At 41.4% G+C, this 16,305-nt stretch overlaps 1 protein-coding gene across 3 annotated transcripts in view; it reads right to left on the reverse strand.

Annotated features, from left to right (window-relative positions):
* Window positions 1-1,212: 1,212 nt before the first annotated feature.
* HS6ST2 (heparan sulfate 6-O-sulfotransferase 2) overlaps window positions 1,213-16,305 on the reverse strand; it is a 359,670-nt gene continuing 344,577 nt past the window's right edge. For all 3 annotated transcript variants that reach the window (XM_015128212.3, XM_028842458.2, XM_015128210.3), the window contains one exon: window positions 1,213-4,321. In XM_015128212.3, coding sequence (XP_014983698.2) covers window positions 3,439-4,321 — 883 coding nt within the window. In that variant the 3' untranslated portion in view covers window positions 1,213-3,438. The remainder of the gene's footprint in view (window positions 4,322-16,305) is intronic.

Raw genomic sequence — 16,305 nt, forward strand, 5'->3', positions numbered from 1 at the left:
AGTGCCCTGCTCTCCATGAGTACCTACCCTCCTCAGGGAGGATATTTCGGAAATATTTCAAGGTCTTGGACTTTATGTTCCTGTTCACAGCTCCTCCCAAGGGGGTGTAGGATCTTTATACAATCAGACCCTTTGGCAGCCCAAATATTGATCAAGAAGCAGTTGACAGGCAAAACCACGTAAGCTGATATGGTTAGGCTTTGTGTCCCAACCCAAATCTCATCTTGAATTGTAATCCCCATAATCCCCATGTCAAGGGAGAGACCAGGTGGAGGTGATTGAATCATGGGGGTGGTTTCCCCTTTGCTGTTCTTGTGATAGTGAGTTCTCACTAGATCTGATGGTTTTATAAAGGGGTCTTCCCCTTTCACTCAGTACTTCTCCTTCCTGCCACCTTGTGAAGAGAGTTCTGTATAGCAGTATGAAAATGGACTTATACAGTACATATGAGTAGTTTACAGGCTAAGGATACTTAACTACACCTCCAACCAAATTTGTAGCTTTCTTCCTTCTGATCCCTTGGGACTGACAATTGAAGTCTCTTTGGAAAAGTGCAAGGACAAATCATACCCCACTCCCCCATAGTGCTAACTACAAGAGTTTGTTTGAAAAAATGTGTACATTTTGTGTTCAGGACTTTAAAAACCAATACATTAATGCTTACCTTTAAACTCTACCCTGTGGATAGAAGGGAGAATGAAGAGCACTATTTTTCCTTTCTGCATGCTCTTAGATATGCAAGTATTTAATAAGTTTTAACTTAAAAGTTATGCCTATTCATTTGCATAGCAAACTTTGTCTTACACCAGGAGTATCCAATCTTTTGGCTTCCTTGAGCCACACATAAAATACACTAACACTAATGATAGCTGATGAGCTAAAAAAAAAAAAAAAAAAAAGGTCTATAATAAATATAATGTTTTAACAAAGTTTATGAACTTGTGTTGGGCTGCATTCAAAGCCATCCTGGGCTGCATGTGGCTGGTGGGCTGTGAGTTGGACAAGCTTGTACAAAAAACATGGACTCCCAGAAGGAATCACCCCAAATTAAGGCGATTTTAGTGTGAGGGATTAGAATGGGCCATCTAGTTTTCATGCCTGGCTGCCAAGAGGAAAAAAGGAAATGCCTTGTTGAAAAAAATTCTGCTCTGGTTTGTGAGATCACAATGTCTAGTGGCTGCAAATCTTGAAATTATGAGATTACTCAGAGACTGTAATTTAAACTTTATTTCATATCTATTGTTAAATTGCACAAAATCAGTGAATGGTTTGTAAAGCTACACCAATGGACAGATGTTTACAGTTGAAATCATGGGATTTACATAATGGCAAAAGTGTATATTTATAACATCCTCTATATACAATAATCAGTATAGACGGAGAAAATGCACTTAGTCTTTGCAAATCATGCACACCACAGCAATAACACAAAATGTTTTTTCTGTAACAAGTTCTTCCACTGGCTCAGGCTTCATCCTGCTTTCCAACAGTACCTATCAGTTTTAAAAGCAAACATTTTCAATTAAAACTAAAGAAAATTGAAATATCATAGTGATCTACTAACTATTTTAAAAACACAATTGTACACAAAATAGTTTTACTCTAAAACACTGTGACTTCAAAGTGTAGTTTTTAAAAACTTCCTTTCAGTTTTTTAGCTCTCAGGATTTTCAGGATTGCAATACTGTCAGACAAAACAAAAGCTAGAAATAGCGATACAAGCTCAGAGTCAAGAAAATCCATTTTAAACCCAAATACCCAGCTTATTGTCCAGTTTGTGGCTATATTACTACAGAAGAAACACATGAGCAGATTGTAAAAGATATAACTTCGTGGTCACACTTCTAAGCGTGTCCCTTCTGAAAACATAAATGCCACTTTCAGTCACCTTGTTTGATTTACAGCCAGGAGGTTAGTATAAGTCATTGCATAAGTATAGCAAAATCCATAGTAAAATGAAAACTGCCAGGAATCATGATGCTTGACAGCACGGTGGGTCACATACTTCTTTTTATCTTGGTCAGTTTGTAATTGATACCATAGAAGTATTTTTGCATCAACTTACACTACCAAATCACTCTGCTCAACTATTATGTTCCTGATATGTAACCTCACTACAGAACAGTTTTTACTTTTGCTCTTTTCAAAACAAAAATTTCGTAGAAGGGTTTGCCCACATTATCAAGGTGCTATTGAATAACTCTGGCTAGCCTTCCTAATGCTTATTTTATCCTTTTTTGGCTTTTGTAATTGTCTACAAATCTGTCAACACGAAAAAGAACTAAAGGGCTAGAAATAGTTGGCCCAACTGGAAACATTACAGTAGAGATGTAGAAAAAGTAAGTAAGAGTTCACATTTTAGGTTAAATTCTATCTGATCAAGAATAACTTCAGCAATATTTTTAGACACATTATCCTGTTCAAGTTTCTTGATTAGGACCTCACTACACGAATATTGATAAAATAATTCTATAGAAAGAAAGTCCTGACTTTAATCCAGGATTATATACCACAACAAACTCAGCAACACACCATTTAGATGATGAAGAAAGATTCTATACATGGGTTAATTTGGAATGAGCACAATTCAGAGAAGCCTTAAAATGAATGGGAAGCAGCGCCAAAATGATTCCAATATTGTTGAAATTACAGTGCCCTGAAAGCGCCTGGAAATTAGATCTTTACATTGGTATTTCATTTTGAAAAAAAAAAAAAAAAAAAAAAAGATGTTTTGTTAAATGTGAGATACACCCTGTTTAAAACCTTTAAACAGTAGAAGGTAGAAAAAGTTTTAAATTTTAAACATCTCTTAAATATCAAGATATGAGTCCTGTTCTTGAAAAGCCAATATTTTGACATAAAACTACTCATGTTTGGAGAGGAATTTTTTATTTTCTACAGCTTAGTAAGATTCACCATCAGTTGTTATTCTATTTAAATAGATTCCTTGTTAAAATCAGAAGAAAACAAAAGGTTTTATATTTCATTTTAGTCGCTTTATGTTTATACTTATTCTCACCCCTGGAAAAAATGTTTGAATCCAAGACTGGGTTTTAACAGTGTATCATGAATAATTTAAAGTCCATTTCTTAGCCATAAGTTAAATGGTCACATTTTGTTTTCATTTTGTCTCCATGACTAATTTAAGAACTTCTTAAAATATCTAAACAGCAATTTCTGGTGAGTCTGGCTTGGCTTTCGGATTTCATAAATAGTCCAACCCCAAAAAGACAATTTAATTCCATATTGAGATTTGTTTTACCCACGCACAGTATAACACTGAATTGAAAGGCAACTGTAAAGGCAACATCTAAACTTTTCTTTTTTTAACTTCCCCAATGAAGGAAGCAGGATGTGTTTGGACACTTTCATCTTTTAAACTATGCCATCTTTTCAGTGGCGCTTTGGGAGAAGTATGTGCAGGCCTTTTTGAGCCATTTAACGCCATTTCTCTACACTGCCTATGTAGTCGTTGGTTCCATTGCTGGTGTTACCGTTCTGCTCCTTGCCTGAGTTCTGCTTCAGGCTTTCCCGGTTCTCCTTCTGCCTCGAACTCTGAGTCAGATTCTGCATCAGATTCTGTGTCAGATTCTGAGTCAGGTTCTGATTGGCATTCGGATTTGGGTTCTGACTCTGATTCTGATTCGGATTCTGGCTCTGGCCCTGGCCCTGGCTCTGAAAATGGGTCTGAAGGAGCCTTCCCTTCAGAAATTTTCGTTGTTCCTGACGCTTTCGCCTGGCCTCCTGATGCTCTTTCTGCCTCATAAACTGATACCTCTGCAAAAAGAGGTCTTTGGCATAGCTGTACAACTCCATATCCAGAAAATTCAGTCCCTCAATACGCTTTTGAATTTCCTCATTGATCTCTACACTAGAGGCCCTAGTGGTATTATACTGGGTAAATGGCGAAATAAAGTTCATGTTGAAGGTTTTCTCAAACAGATATTGGGTCTTCCGCTGAAACTCAGTGAGGCCAAAGAACGCCATGTGCTTCAGATTTGATTTGGCACTTTCCAGAAGGACCTTGTTTCTTTGCTTTTCAGGCATGACAGAGAGGTTGTAGCAGCCTACCAGGGTCAGGTCAGAGAGCATGCGCACCTGGCGGTTGTTGGCTAGATTATAGGGACAGTCCATAAACTCTTTGAGGGGACAGCCAGACCAGTCATCGCCAGTGTAGCAGCTAGGCAGCTCTTCGGAGGTTGGAGGCCTTCCATCGCAGACATGAAGGGATGCTTTCCATGTTGCCCCTCGCTGGACATGCCTCCACTCACTCAAGTACCGGGACACTGGGTCTCGGAGGATGGTGATGTAGTGGAAGTTCCTATGGATGAAGCACAAAAACCAACAGTCAGAGATATGGGTGAAATAAGTGGAGTCATGGAGGTACATGGCATTTGTGGTGTTCACTGGCCAAAAAGGAAGGCAAAGCAAAAATGACAGGGATCTGATGGCATTTGTCCTGTAAACTGTCCCTCAGCAGTCCCCTCTGCTGAGTCTCACTAGCCTAGAGATAGCTAAGTTTTTCAACCAATTTGCTGATACTTCAGCTAAAACAGGTATGAAAAGGTTAGATTCCAGACATCGACCTTGTCTTGCTTCACTCCTGTTCCCCCTTCCCCTCTTTTTCTCCCTCTCTAGCCAAAGATAAAATCTTCCCAATGACACCATTGGCTAACTAGGCAACCACTTTATTTCATGCTCCCCACTGTAAACCATTTAGTGATCATGAAATGGAGACTCAATGGAAGCACATGCTTTATTGGAGTGAAATGGAGTTGACAAGTGGATTAAAATTCTAACCTTATTACATATGCAATAGCATATTTTCTAATATTCAGTCTAATCTGCATATCTTTATGTTTTTGAAAAAACTAATTAGAAGAGTGTATGATATGATACTCTTGATTCTGGCTGTTGTCATATTACGGCTCATACATTATGGAAGTGGAATGTAGAGATAGGCAGAGTAGCCCAGGGCCTCCAGAAATAAGCGCTGTGCTTAGTCACTGACTGAAATAGACATGGTAGCTGCCAATGGCATATATGCAAGCTACTACCTTGGTTTCCAACTTTGCTCATATGATAATATTCCCAGGATAGGAAACTTAACGCTATCAGCAGCTTCAAAATGTCCCTTTTCCTTATCTACTGAAAGGGCACATGGATGTCAGCAAGTGTGGAAGCTTTGCTATATGGCTATCTTCTCTTTAGGGCTTCAAACAAAGTTCTTTGCTCAAATAGCAGACTAGCAAACATTTAAACCACATGCTAACATACTCACACCATACATGGTAAGCACACACCCCAGAAACATCAAATCTATGATACAATCAGGCATACGCAAGGAGAGAACCCTGTCGTTGTGCTTTTCATGAGAAATGAGTTACCACTCAGGTACAGAAGATGAAGGACGAGGTCACAGAAGGGCATATTGTGGAAGGAAAGCAACAATAAACATTGAATATTAGCATTTAGCTTCTTGAAGGAAACCCGGAGAATGGCTTGCAACTTTTCTGAAACATTCATTCCCATCTGATGGAGTGGTTGTTCTCTACATACGCATGAGGAGCCACAGAGAACCTGCTCAGCCACCTACTTGACTGAATATTGGCTGATGTTCATTGAGGAAACGTTTCTCCCAACTGGGACTTCCAGCAACTCAGGCATCCTGAAATCTATCTCCTATGCCTCTATCCTGTGCATGGTGCTTGCTCTGCCTGCCATGATCTTCCCTCTTTGGCTGGAAAATTCTACTCATCCTTCAAGTACCAGTTCGAGTACCATCTCTTCTGTGAAAAAATGTACCCCCACTCTGTGTTGCCAGTTATCATTTCTTCCTCTGTGTTGCCATGCACTTCATACTTAGCCTTTGTTAAAATATTTGTGATACTGGGGCTGAGCACAGTAACCCCAGCACTTTGAGAGGCTGAGGTGGGTGGACTACTTGAGGTCAGGTGTTTGAGACCAGCCTGGACAACATGGTGAAACCCTGTCTGTTAAAAATACAAAAATTAGCCAGGCATGGTGGTGTGCTCCTGTAATCCTAGCTACTCAGGAGGCTGAGGCACGAGAATCACTTGAACCCAGGAGACAGAGGTTGCACTGAGTTGTGGTCATGCCACTGCATTTCAGCCTGGGCAACAGAGCGAGACCCTACCCCTCCACCCCACCACCCCCCCAAAAAAATGTGTGATACTGAATTATAATTAATTGTTTATATTTCCACTTAAACTATGTTTTCAATGACAGGGGCTCTGTCGTATTCTTCTATATAACCCTCATCCCATCAATTCCAGCTTTGTACATTGGCCTTTATCCCTGGCATTAAGCAGAATCTCAGTAACTTCTTTAACTGCTTACTTGATGAACTATGCTGGGGAAGAGGAAGGAGAAAGCTAGGGACATGCCTCATGACATAAAAACTCTGGATAATCTTCCAAGTGCCTTGTTAAAATCACAGGAAGGTTTTTCTTAAAATAAATCACTTTATATTTTTTTTTAGGAAGAAACAAGCATAGGGCACAGGAGAAGCATCTGGGAGTGAGGATGGAAAAGGGGCCAAGAGCACCTTCACTTATCTCACTACTTTCCCTAGGACCTGACTTTGTTGGTGCCACTAAATTTCATCTCCATAAGGAGCCACTGCTAAAGAGTAGTAGCTTTTGTTTTCCAGTAGCCTTTACCAACAAAGATGACTACTAAAGCCCTGGGTTCCCTCCTTCCACTCCTAGTTTTAGTATTCATCCATTCAGTGCATATTTATTGAGCCTTTATGATAGCCCTGAGGCAACAGTTTAGTGGCAATTAGTCTGATTATTTGGAAAAATAAAAAGAAATTTATTAAGGCCTGCGACACATTTGGATTAACCTTTCAACCAGCTTTTCCAGGCATGCATTGTAATGGGGGCTGCTTGGTGTTTTAACCCCCCAAAATGGAGTCGCCTTCATGCTTAACTGGAAGTCCTCTTGCCCTAATTTGTTGTATTGGTTCAAGCCTACAGTGACATCTTCTGGTAAATATTAAGAGTGCACCACAGTGCAAGTCTGCAGCTCTCCTTCCTAAACACTGTTCCTAGTCTTTCAGAGCAAATAGATCCCAACCACCAGGGTTAATGACACAATCAATGTTTCATAAGCACCACCCCTACCCCAACATGGATAGAGAGAAGGCAACACAGAGACAGACTTTCAGAGAGGGCCTCTCATGTTATGGGTGTGTGGATCCAGTATACATTCAACTTGAAAGTCACCTAGTGCCCTTAGGAAATACAGACAGCCCCAATGTAGGCAGCCTCTGTGTCTACACTGTAGGGATTATCACTGCAGCAGAGAAGTTAGAGGGGCACACACATACACACACTGCTGCCTTGTTGATGACAGCCACCTAGACTCAGATGACAATACCTGCAGAGTTTCAGTGAGTGTTAACAGCCCCCTTCTTCCAGGGCAAGTAGCCTTGGAGACCTAGAATGCCTCCACTGAAAGCACTTGATGCTGCTTAGAAATATTCCACATGTAAAAAGAAAGAAAGATCTGCTGAAGGGTAGGTGTCCAGTGTCCAGGGGTCTCCTGAATTGCATGGTGTGTTGGAAGTAGGAAGGCAGGTAAAGGTAATACCTTGGAGGTTATGTCAGAAAAAGAATCCAGGATGCTCATTATATCCAAGGAAGAGCTTTTAGGGCAATATGAGAAACACGCTGGGGAATGTGGCTGGAGTGGGGGGCAAACAGAGACGTGGCCAGTTTTCCCTCAGTGGTCAGGTCAGGTCAAGACTTGTTTAGTCTCGGCACCTAATGTGTGCCTGGCACTGCGGCAGGCACTGGGGATACAGACAAGGATAAGACATGGAAACTCGGGGAAAGTGTTGCAATTGTGTGTGCTACGAATGCTTGGAGCAAGTAAAGGGTGTGATAAAAAACACCTCACACTGATTTCTAACCTAGCCTAAAGATAAGACAAGGGTTTCTGCAGCTTTATTTTTAAAAACAAATAAGAATTAGATGAGGCAACTGGGCACGGTGGCTCACACCTGCAATTCCAGCACTTTGGGAGGCCAAGGCAGGCAGATCACTTGAACCCAGTAGTTCGAGACCAGCCTGAGAAACATGGTGAAACCCTGTCTCTGAAAAAAAATAGAAAAATTAGTGGGCGTGGTGGTGCACACCTGTAGTCTCAGCTACTTGGGAGGCTGAGGTGAGAGGCTCACTTGAGCCTAGGAGGTAGAAGCTGCAGTGCGCCATGATATCACCACTGTACTCCAGCCTGGGTGACAGAGTGAGACTCCATCTCAAAAAAAAAAAAAAAAATGAATCAAGGAGAAAGGAAAGGAGTATAAGACAAGACAAAAGGGTCAGCATGGGCAGAGGCACAGAGGCATAAATCAGCCTACTGTGCAAGAGAAATGTGCATCAAAAAACTTCCTGGGGAGTGAAGGAGTAGTGGCAGGAATTGAAGATGGAGAGGGAGCCCAGGACCTGGTTGTGAAAGGCCACAGATGCCATATTAAAGCATTCAAAGTTAATTCCACAGGAAACAGAGAGGCTTTGAAGGGCTTTAAGCAGGGGAATGACACGATGAGGTCTGTGTTTTAGAAAGGTCATTATGTATAGTGTGTGAAGATGAAATTAGTGAAGTTGGTTAAGAGGTTACTGCAGAAGACAAGGCAAAAGAGAAGGAGGAGCAGACTAGAGAAATATTTAGCAGGTGAAAGTGACAAAAGGGATTCAGGGGAGAAAGAGGAGGAGTTAAGGATGCCTCCTAAGGCTCTGGAAAAGGTCTGAGGTGCCTGCAGGATATCTGAGTAGAGTTGAATGAACAGATCTGGCACTCAGAGAGCAACCTGAACTGAAGATAAAATACGGAGTGGTCAGCACAAAGTGGTAGTTTCCAGACCATCATGGTCTATTTAGGGATCTTTTTAAAATTCCACTTGTGTGGCTTCAGATATTCGAAGACAGCATTTACCCCAAGGATTCTCTTCTTTACGCTAAAAATGGTTTTCAACTATTCTCTATATAGCTTAAAGGCCCCACTATTCTGTTGTCTGCCTGCAAATACATTCCACTTTATTGGAACATGGCCCTCTAAGCATGATCTGACAAGCAACAAGAAGGGACAGTCTATCACTTCCCTCATTCTTGACACCATTTCTCTTAATGTGGTCTCAGATCACATGGACCATTTTGGCGGCCACACCACACCACTGATACACAGTAAGCTCAATTGTTTCATTCTTTCACATATATGCCACACTGAAACTCAATCTATATTGTCAGGAACTGATGCAGTGTATTTGTGGCCCTGTTTAATCTCTTCTTGATGGAGGAAATCTAAGCTTGTCAAAAGACATCTACATTCTGATTATATCCCCCGATGTCTTCACCATACTTTCCTGTTCCTGTTGGCAATGCCTGGATTCAGGCATTGACCAAAACAGAGTAAGATGCAGGTGACAGCAAGTCTCTGATAGTTGCTGGAAATCTTTCTTCAGGTTGACATGAAACTGAAGGGTGCTGCTGAATGGACTGACTTAATTTTAACTGAATGAGGCCAGTTCAGCCCCAGGAAAATCATACTCTGCCTGTTTCACTTAGTAGTAATTGGACAGGACTTTCTTGTGACCAAACGTATCACCTAATTAAAATGACAAGGTGTCACATTTTTAAATTGGAGCCATGACTCCCAGTTGGGTTACATGGGTTAATTGAATGGCTGATTGGTGCTTCTGTATGCCCGTGGTGCCTTTACAGGCACTACGCAGTTAAAGGTTTGCCACTTTCTATTGAAGGACAGTTCTCTGGGTGGCCTTGTACCAACACAGTACTCCCCTCGTTTTTGCTTGTCATTCTTAAGAATAACTGTAGAATGTGCTTGGAGTGCAGTATCCTGAGATAGGGAGAAACTGCCTGAAACAGCAAGAGCCTTGTTCCAGTCCTTCCTGGAGAATCTAACATCTTGAGATAGGGAGGAACTGCCTGGGACAGCCTAGCCTTTATTCCTCTCTCTCTTGGAAGCAGGATGTCCTTCAAAGCTTTGCTAAAGGAGTCACATGGTCCCTGAGGTATATAACTCAGGAACGGCTGCCTTTTGGGGTCCCTCAGTGATGGTGCAAGTGAGGCATGCTTAGTCGAGACTCATTCATCCAGGCAACTTTCTTGAGTCTTGGGAAACCAGTTCACAATGGATCCTAGGCTTCTTTTGTCCCTTGCTGCCTATCTGTAAGTAATAAACCCACTTTATGTAACTTGTTGCTTATGAGTGTGTTCTGTTTCACCAAACCCATATAAGTTTATAAACAATGCAGTGAACCTGCTTTGTGTCTACAAGTTTAGGCCAACTTTTTCCTATCACTGATAAGCAATTGTGGAAATAATAGCAACAAATGAAAGAGTTGTCCAGGCAAGAAACCAAGGGGCCATCCTTGACTCCTCTAATCCCTCACTACTAAGAGCTAAACATTCCCTTAAGTCCTTTCTAGTTTCTAAACAGCTCTGAAATCCATCCTTTGCACCACTGCCTGGGGTTAGGACTTCATCACTTCTCTCCTGAAACATTGCAGTAGCATCCCGTCCTACCCTTCATGTCTCCAGTCCCAAGCCACTTCCACACCCTTAGATGGCACATACCTAACCTGTCATTCCCTAATTAAGCCCTCCCAATAGCTCCCTATCAACTATGACATGAAGCCCAAGCTCTTCCACATGCTAGAGACAGCCTTGTGGAACCCAGCAACCACCTTTCTTTCTGTCCAGCCTTATCTCAAGTGAGCTCCCTCTATACAAGTCTTTCTCAATTGTGAGTGATCTTCCATCTCCACTCCTCAAACCCCCAACTCTGGGCCACTTGGCAATATCTGGGGATATTTTGGTTGTAACAACTTGGGGAGGGAGTTGGTACTGGCATCTAGTAAGTCAAGTCCAGGCATGCTGCTAGCTATCCTATCATGCACAGTCCCCCTACAACAAAGAAATAACCTGCCTCAGATGCCAATAATGCCAAGGTTGAGAAACCTTGCTCTATACCCTATATGAGGAATTTTCCAAATCGAAGTCCCAGGCAGTGACTCCACAGGTGCTTTGCCTCTGTGTATGGACTGCCTACTCTTTTGAATGACTTCTATTTATCCTTTGTAGGTTACCTGGCAAAGTCTTTCAAAACTCAACTCAAAAACTGTCTTCTCTGCAAAACCTTCCTTGACCTCTCTGGACAGAATTAAGCACCCCCTTCTCTGCTCCAGTCGCCCTGATGTTCTCCCATTGTAACATGTATCACAATGTGCTGGGATTGTCAAGTGATTTTTCTGCCTCTTCCACTGGACTATGAGCTCTGGGAGGGTAAGGACCATGTATCGTTTATCAACATAATATCCTCAGGGCCTAGCACAATGTTTGACATAAAGTAAGCAATTAATAAAAGATTGTTGAATGAATTTCTGCAGCAGAAGCAGCAGAGCTTATGACAAGCAAATAGGAAAAGGTGTATTTTATTCTTTGATAAGGAAAAGCCACTAGATGTCACTATGAAATAACAGATATAACATTTTATACCTGTAATGGAGCATTTTAAGGAGATGTAGCTGTGAAGGAGATTTAGTTATATTTAGCTGTTGTCTCTGACTTTTTGTGCAGTATCCCAGTTTAAAAGAAGGCTGGAAAGTTTAAGGACGTTAAAAATAACTAAATGGTTAAAAACAAGAATCTTATTTTTTATTCTCCTTTTAATAGACCATTCTGAAATAAATGCCCAAGTTCTAAGTCACAGAATCCTACACTTGTCAGAACAGAAGGAAACTTTCGAGACAGTAAATCATTTAGGTCAAGCCCTTCACTTTAAGGGTGGGGATATCAAGGCCTAGAGAGAGACAGGCAGGGGCTTGCCCCCAAATCACACCTTGCCAATAGCTCCTGAGAATCAATCTACCTAACAGAACTATTTCTGGGCTGAAGGCCTGTTATTTTATAAGACCCTCTTTGTGTCTGCTAGTTACCTAGGATGGCACATTCAACCAGGCCTGAAAGAACTCACCAACCCCCATGAAGGGTAAACATTTGGCTGCTCGAAGAGGACACTTTCTTACACCAACTACATAGCCAGGAGCTGGGGGGGCTCTGTGCCTGACACTTACACATTAACTCCCAACAATCCTGTGAATTATTATTATTATTCCCTTTTCCAGAATGAAGAAACTGAGACTCAGAGATGACGTGACTCTGGGTCACGCCTCAAGTTAAGCAGGGGTGTTCAGGTCTCTCTCACTCTAGAAATGGTATTCTTTCCATACCCGTGCTAGGGTACAAGCCCAGGACTTCTGATTCTATGAGTAAACTAAAAAAGTGGTTCCGAAAGTGTGAGCCCAGAACCATCAGCATCAACATCATTTAGGAACTTGTTAGAAATGCACACTCTCAGGTCCACTCACTGAATCTGAAACTCAAAGGCTGGGGCTTGCCAATCTGCATTTTGGGAAGCCCACCCAGAAATTCTGATGTACACATAGTTGAGTTTGAGAATCATTGTCCTAGGCATGTGGCTTCAGAGATCAGAAGTCTCTCAGAAATCCCAGGTGGTATCTAGAGTGTAGACAAGCCAACTGTGCCCCCAAGTGCAAGCCCTAACTCCTCTCTACTCCTTGGAGAAACCCTGGGGGCACCCATTTCTGTCAAGGGAAAGTCCAGGGAATGTTGCCTGAGCAAAGTTCTGAGGATCATGCTGTAAACATTTGCTTTCCTTTGAGGCTCCTGGTTCACGGAAGGCCATGATAAGGTTTTCCCTGCACTACTCAAAAGGGAAATAAATATCAAAGACATTTTTTAATAGAAGAAGGCCAGAAAACCCGTAGCAGTTAAGGTCATAGGAGTGATCAACAAAAAGTTAATTTAAGAAAGGAAACAAATTCTTATCCCAAATCAATAGGAGTGAACATTTTATTATACCTGTAGCATATATATGTATGTGTGTGTGTGTATGTGTGTGTGTGTATATATATATGTGTGTATATATATGTATATATGTATATGTGTGTGTGTGTGTGTGTGTGTGTATATATATATATAAATAAAAGTTCAGCCTTTGCACATCTTGTTGCAAGAGAAACAGTGAGTGGTAGAAAAAGAACTGTGGTCGGTGGTCCTAAGTAAACTCTGCCAATAGTTGGGGGGTTGTATATGACACTGAGTCATTAATGTTGAAGGTCTGGTCTCCTTCCTTGGCTAATGAAGTCTAAAGCAACCACATGGATCCTCCCATTGCAAGTAAATGACTGGGTCAAAGCAAGGAGGAAGGCGTTCAAATAAAACAACATTAATATGTGAGCACAAACTAAATAAAAGTATGGTAAATTGAATCAAAGGCAAACATGCCTCTGACAGAGCTGGACCCCTTAAGCCCTGGAGGTGCTGTTTTAAGTGCTTTTCTTGTGTGGCTCATATTATTAGTCCCCAAATAGGAGTTTAATAAATGCTGTTATCAGCAGTGGCAGCAGTCTCATAAAAGAAGTGTGGGACTTCACAAGGGGAATACTTTGAAGCAGACAGATGTGCCTGTAGATGTGTTGTTTTTGGCACATTTGTCACAACAGTTTTGTGGCTTAGTAGTCATGCTTTATCTAGTTAGAAGAGTGAGCTGCTGCATTTGTAGACAGTGGGTTACATAGAGCAGTGTGACACATGACTTCATTTAATTGTCTTCACAGCACTAGAAAGACCTAAATTATCTGCATGCTGAACCTCTTCCTTTCCCCTTCAAGTTCATGCTGTGGGCTGCTGACTTAGCCAGACTTTCTGGGCAACCCACGAGAGGTGGGGAGCAAGGTAAACTCTTGGGAGCACAGTGATCTATGAGACAAGCAAGACTTATGAGACACAAGATCTACCAGACACAAAATCAAATCTGAAGAGGCTGAAGTCTTGCACCCACCAAACATGCTATTCAGTTCTCCTTGCAGGAGTTTTCTGCTCTTCTTCACACCTCACCCAAAGGAACAGTTCTGTGTATATAAAGTAACACCTTCATTCATTGATTCTTTTCCTCTGATTAACTGAAAGTAAACCCATCTGTGTGTATTGTGGGGAGTGCTCAAAGGAGCACAAATGGGTTTTCATTAAACAGAAGGATGTTTTTCTATGCGACTGTTTTTCTTTAACAAAGCAGAAATTTTTTTTACTTTGTTGAAAATAAAGAAGATTTCTAATGCCTTTGAATTCAAACTCAAGGTGGAATTCTTCACACAATCAGTCCTGGTGATATTTACTTCTTTTTAAAAGAAATCATTCTCCTCTTTCCCAAAGCACAGTAGGTTTCAAAGTACATAAATCTAAGGGCTTTTGCAAACAGTGAGAAAGCTGAGTTGTTTAACAAGATGTGAAATTCCAAACTTTATGACCCATAGTTGCAGGCCTTTACCCAGAATCCATCCAATTGCTTGGCATCATGAAAAGTTTTGTAGATTACACTGCCTTTCCCCCAATTTTTTGCATTCTAAAATTATTTTGTGAGTCTTAGTTCATTAACAGTTAGTGTATTTTTGAGGTGGAAGAAACTTCTATGAAAAACCCCTACAGCATGCAGATGAGGGGACCGGGGTCCCATGAAGGGATATGATTTGCCCAAGTCACATGGAGACCAGATCTAACACTGATTGACACACTCAGGCTTCCTGCCTGACTTTCCTTCTAGGAACTCCTCCCTCCGCATATGGATCTTCTTGGCTTACTGAGTGTTTCTATGTGACATCTTCTGTCAAATCCCTTGAGGATTGGCATCTGGAACTGCCAGAGCTAGGGGTTGGTTCTCTTCCTTCTCCCAACCCTGAAACAAGAGTGAGCAGAGGGGAAGAATCATAAGCTCCATGCCACAGTGGACGGGAGGAGGTTGGGGATATTTCTAAGTGTCCCCACTGGGACTACCATGGTTTGCTCTTCAGATAAACATCCCTAGTGCCTCTTGTCCTAGGAATCCATTGCTTTGGTCCTGCCTTTTGATTGACTAGTACATTCACATAAAACCCTGCATGTTTCAAGCCTTAACTAAAAAGTAATAAAACTGGTACTTTCATGACATTCAATCCAAAAACAGGCATGTGCAAAGAGGAGACATAGTGCCCTTTTAGCCCTGGAGGTGAGGGGCTTGGCCTTGGGTTGCAAGACAAATGTTTAATCAATCCATGAACAACGTATCAACTCTGAGTGACCTAGAAGTTGCCATAATTAGAGCTGTAGGCATGGTGAGGAAGTTGCATGTATATGGGTGCCAGCTTTCAAAGAGCTTAGAATTGGAGAGATAGGACTACTATTCAGTGGGGGAGGGGGCAGATAGAGGCACAGTACAGTTCAGTGCTAACTGTATCATACAAAGATTAAGTGAGAAATGAGTTGGGAGGAGAGAGTTGACTGTTATGGTCATCAAGGAAGGCTTCATAGAAGAGAAGGAGGAATATGACGGACTCTGAAGGATAAGAAGGATTTGACTAGGTGCGTGTATGGTGGTAGGGTGGGTGGAAGGCATTCTGACATTAGCAAAGAGCACACAGATAGGAAACTAATAAATGTTTTGATTTAACAGGTGCCTACAGTATGTCAGACACTATGCTAGAAGCTTTTTCGGAAAACCTATCAAATAGGTGTTAGTGTCTCCATTTTAGTCAGTGTATGTCATGAAAAGGGCTTTAGAGCTGCACTGTCCAATATGGTAGCCATCAGCAACATGTGGCTACCGAGCTCTTGAAATGTGGCTACTCTGAACTAAGAATTGCTTTAAGTTTTCAAGCATACTAAGATTTCCAAGACTTAGAGGCAGAGAAAATATCTCATGAATTAATTATTTATACTGATTACATGTTGAAATAATAATGTGAATATATTTGGTTAAATAAAATATATTATTAAAATTAATTTCATCTGTATTCCCATTTTTAATGTGGATACTACAAAATTTAAAATTACATAGGTGACTTGCATCATATTTCTTTTTTTGAATTTCAACTTTTATTTCAAATACTGGGGTACATGTGCAGGACTGTTACATGGGTATATTGCATGATGCTGAGGTTTGGGGTATGGATCCCATCACTCAGGTGGTGAGCATAATTTCCAATAGGCAGTTTTTCAACCCACAACCCCTTCCTCACACCACCAAGCAGTCCATGGTGTCTATTGTTCCCTGTTTGTGTTCATGTGTGCTCAATGTTTAGCTCCCACTTCTAAGCGAGAACATGAAATACTTGGTTTTTTGTTTTTGTTTGTTTGTTTGTTTTTGAAGACAGTCTCACTCTCTCTCTCTCAGGCTGGAGTGAAGTGGTGTGATCTCAGC

The sequence above is a fragment of the Macaca mulatta genome, chromosome X (assembly GCF_049350105.2).
Source record: "Macaca mulatta isolate MMU2019108-1 chromosome X, T2T-MMU8v2.0, whole genome shotgun sequence".
Classification (NCBI taxonomy): Eukaryota; Metazoa; Chordata; class Mammalia; order Primates; family Cercopithecidae; genus Macaca; species Macaca mulatta.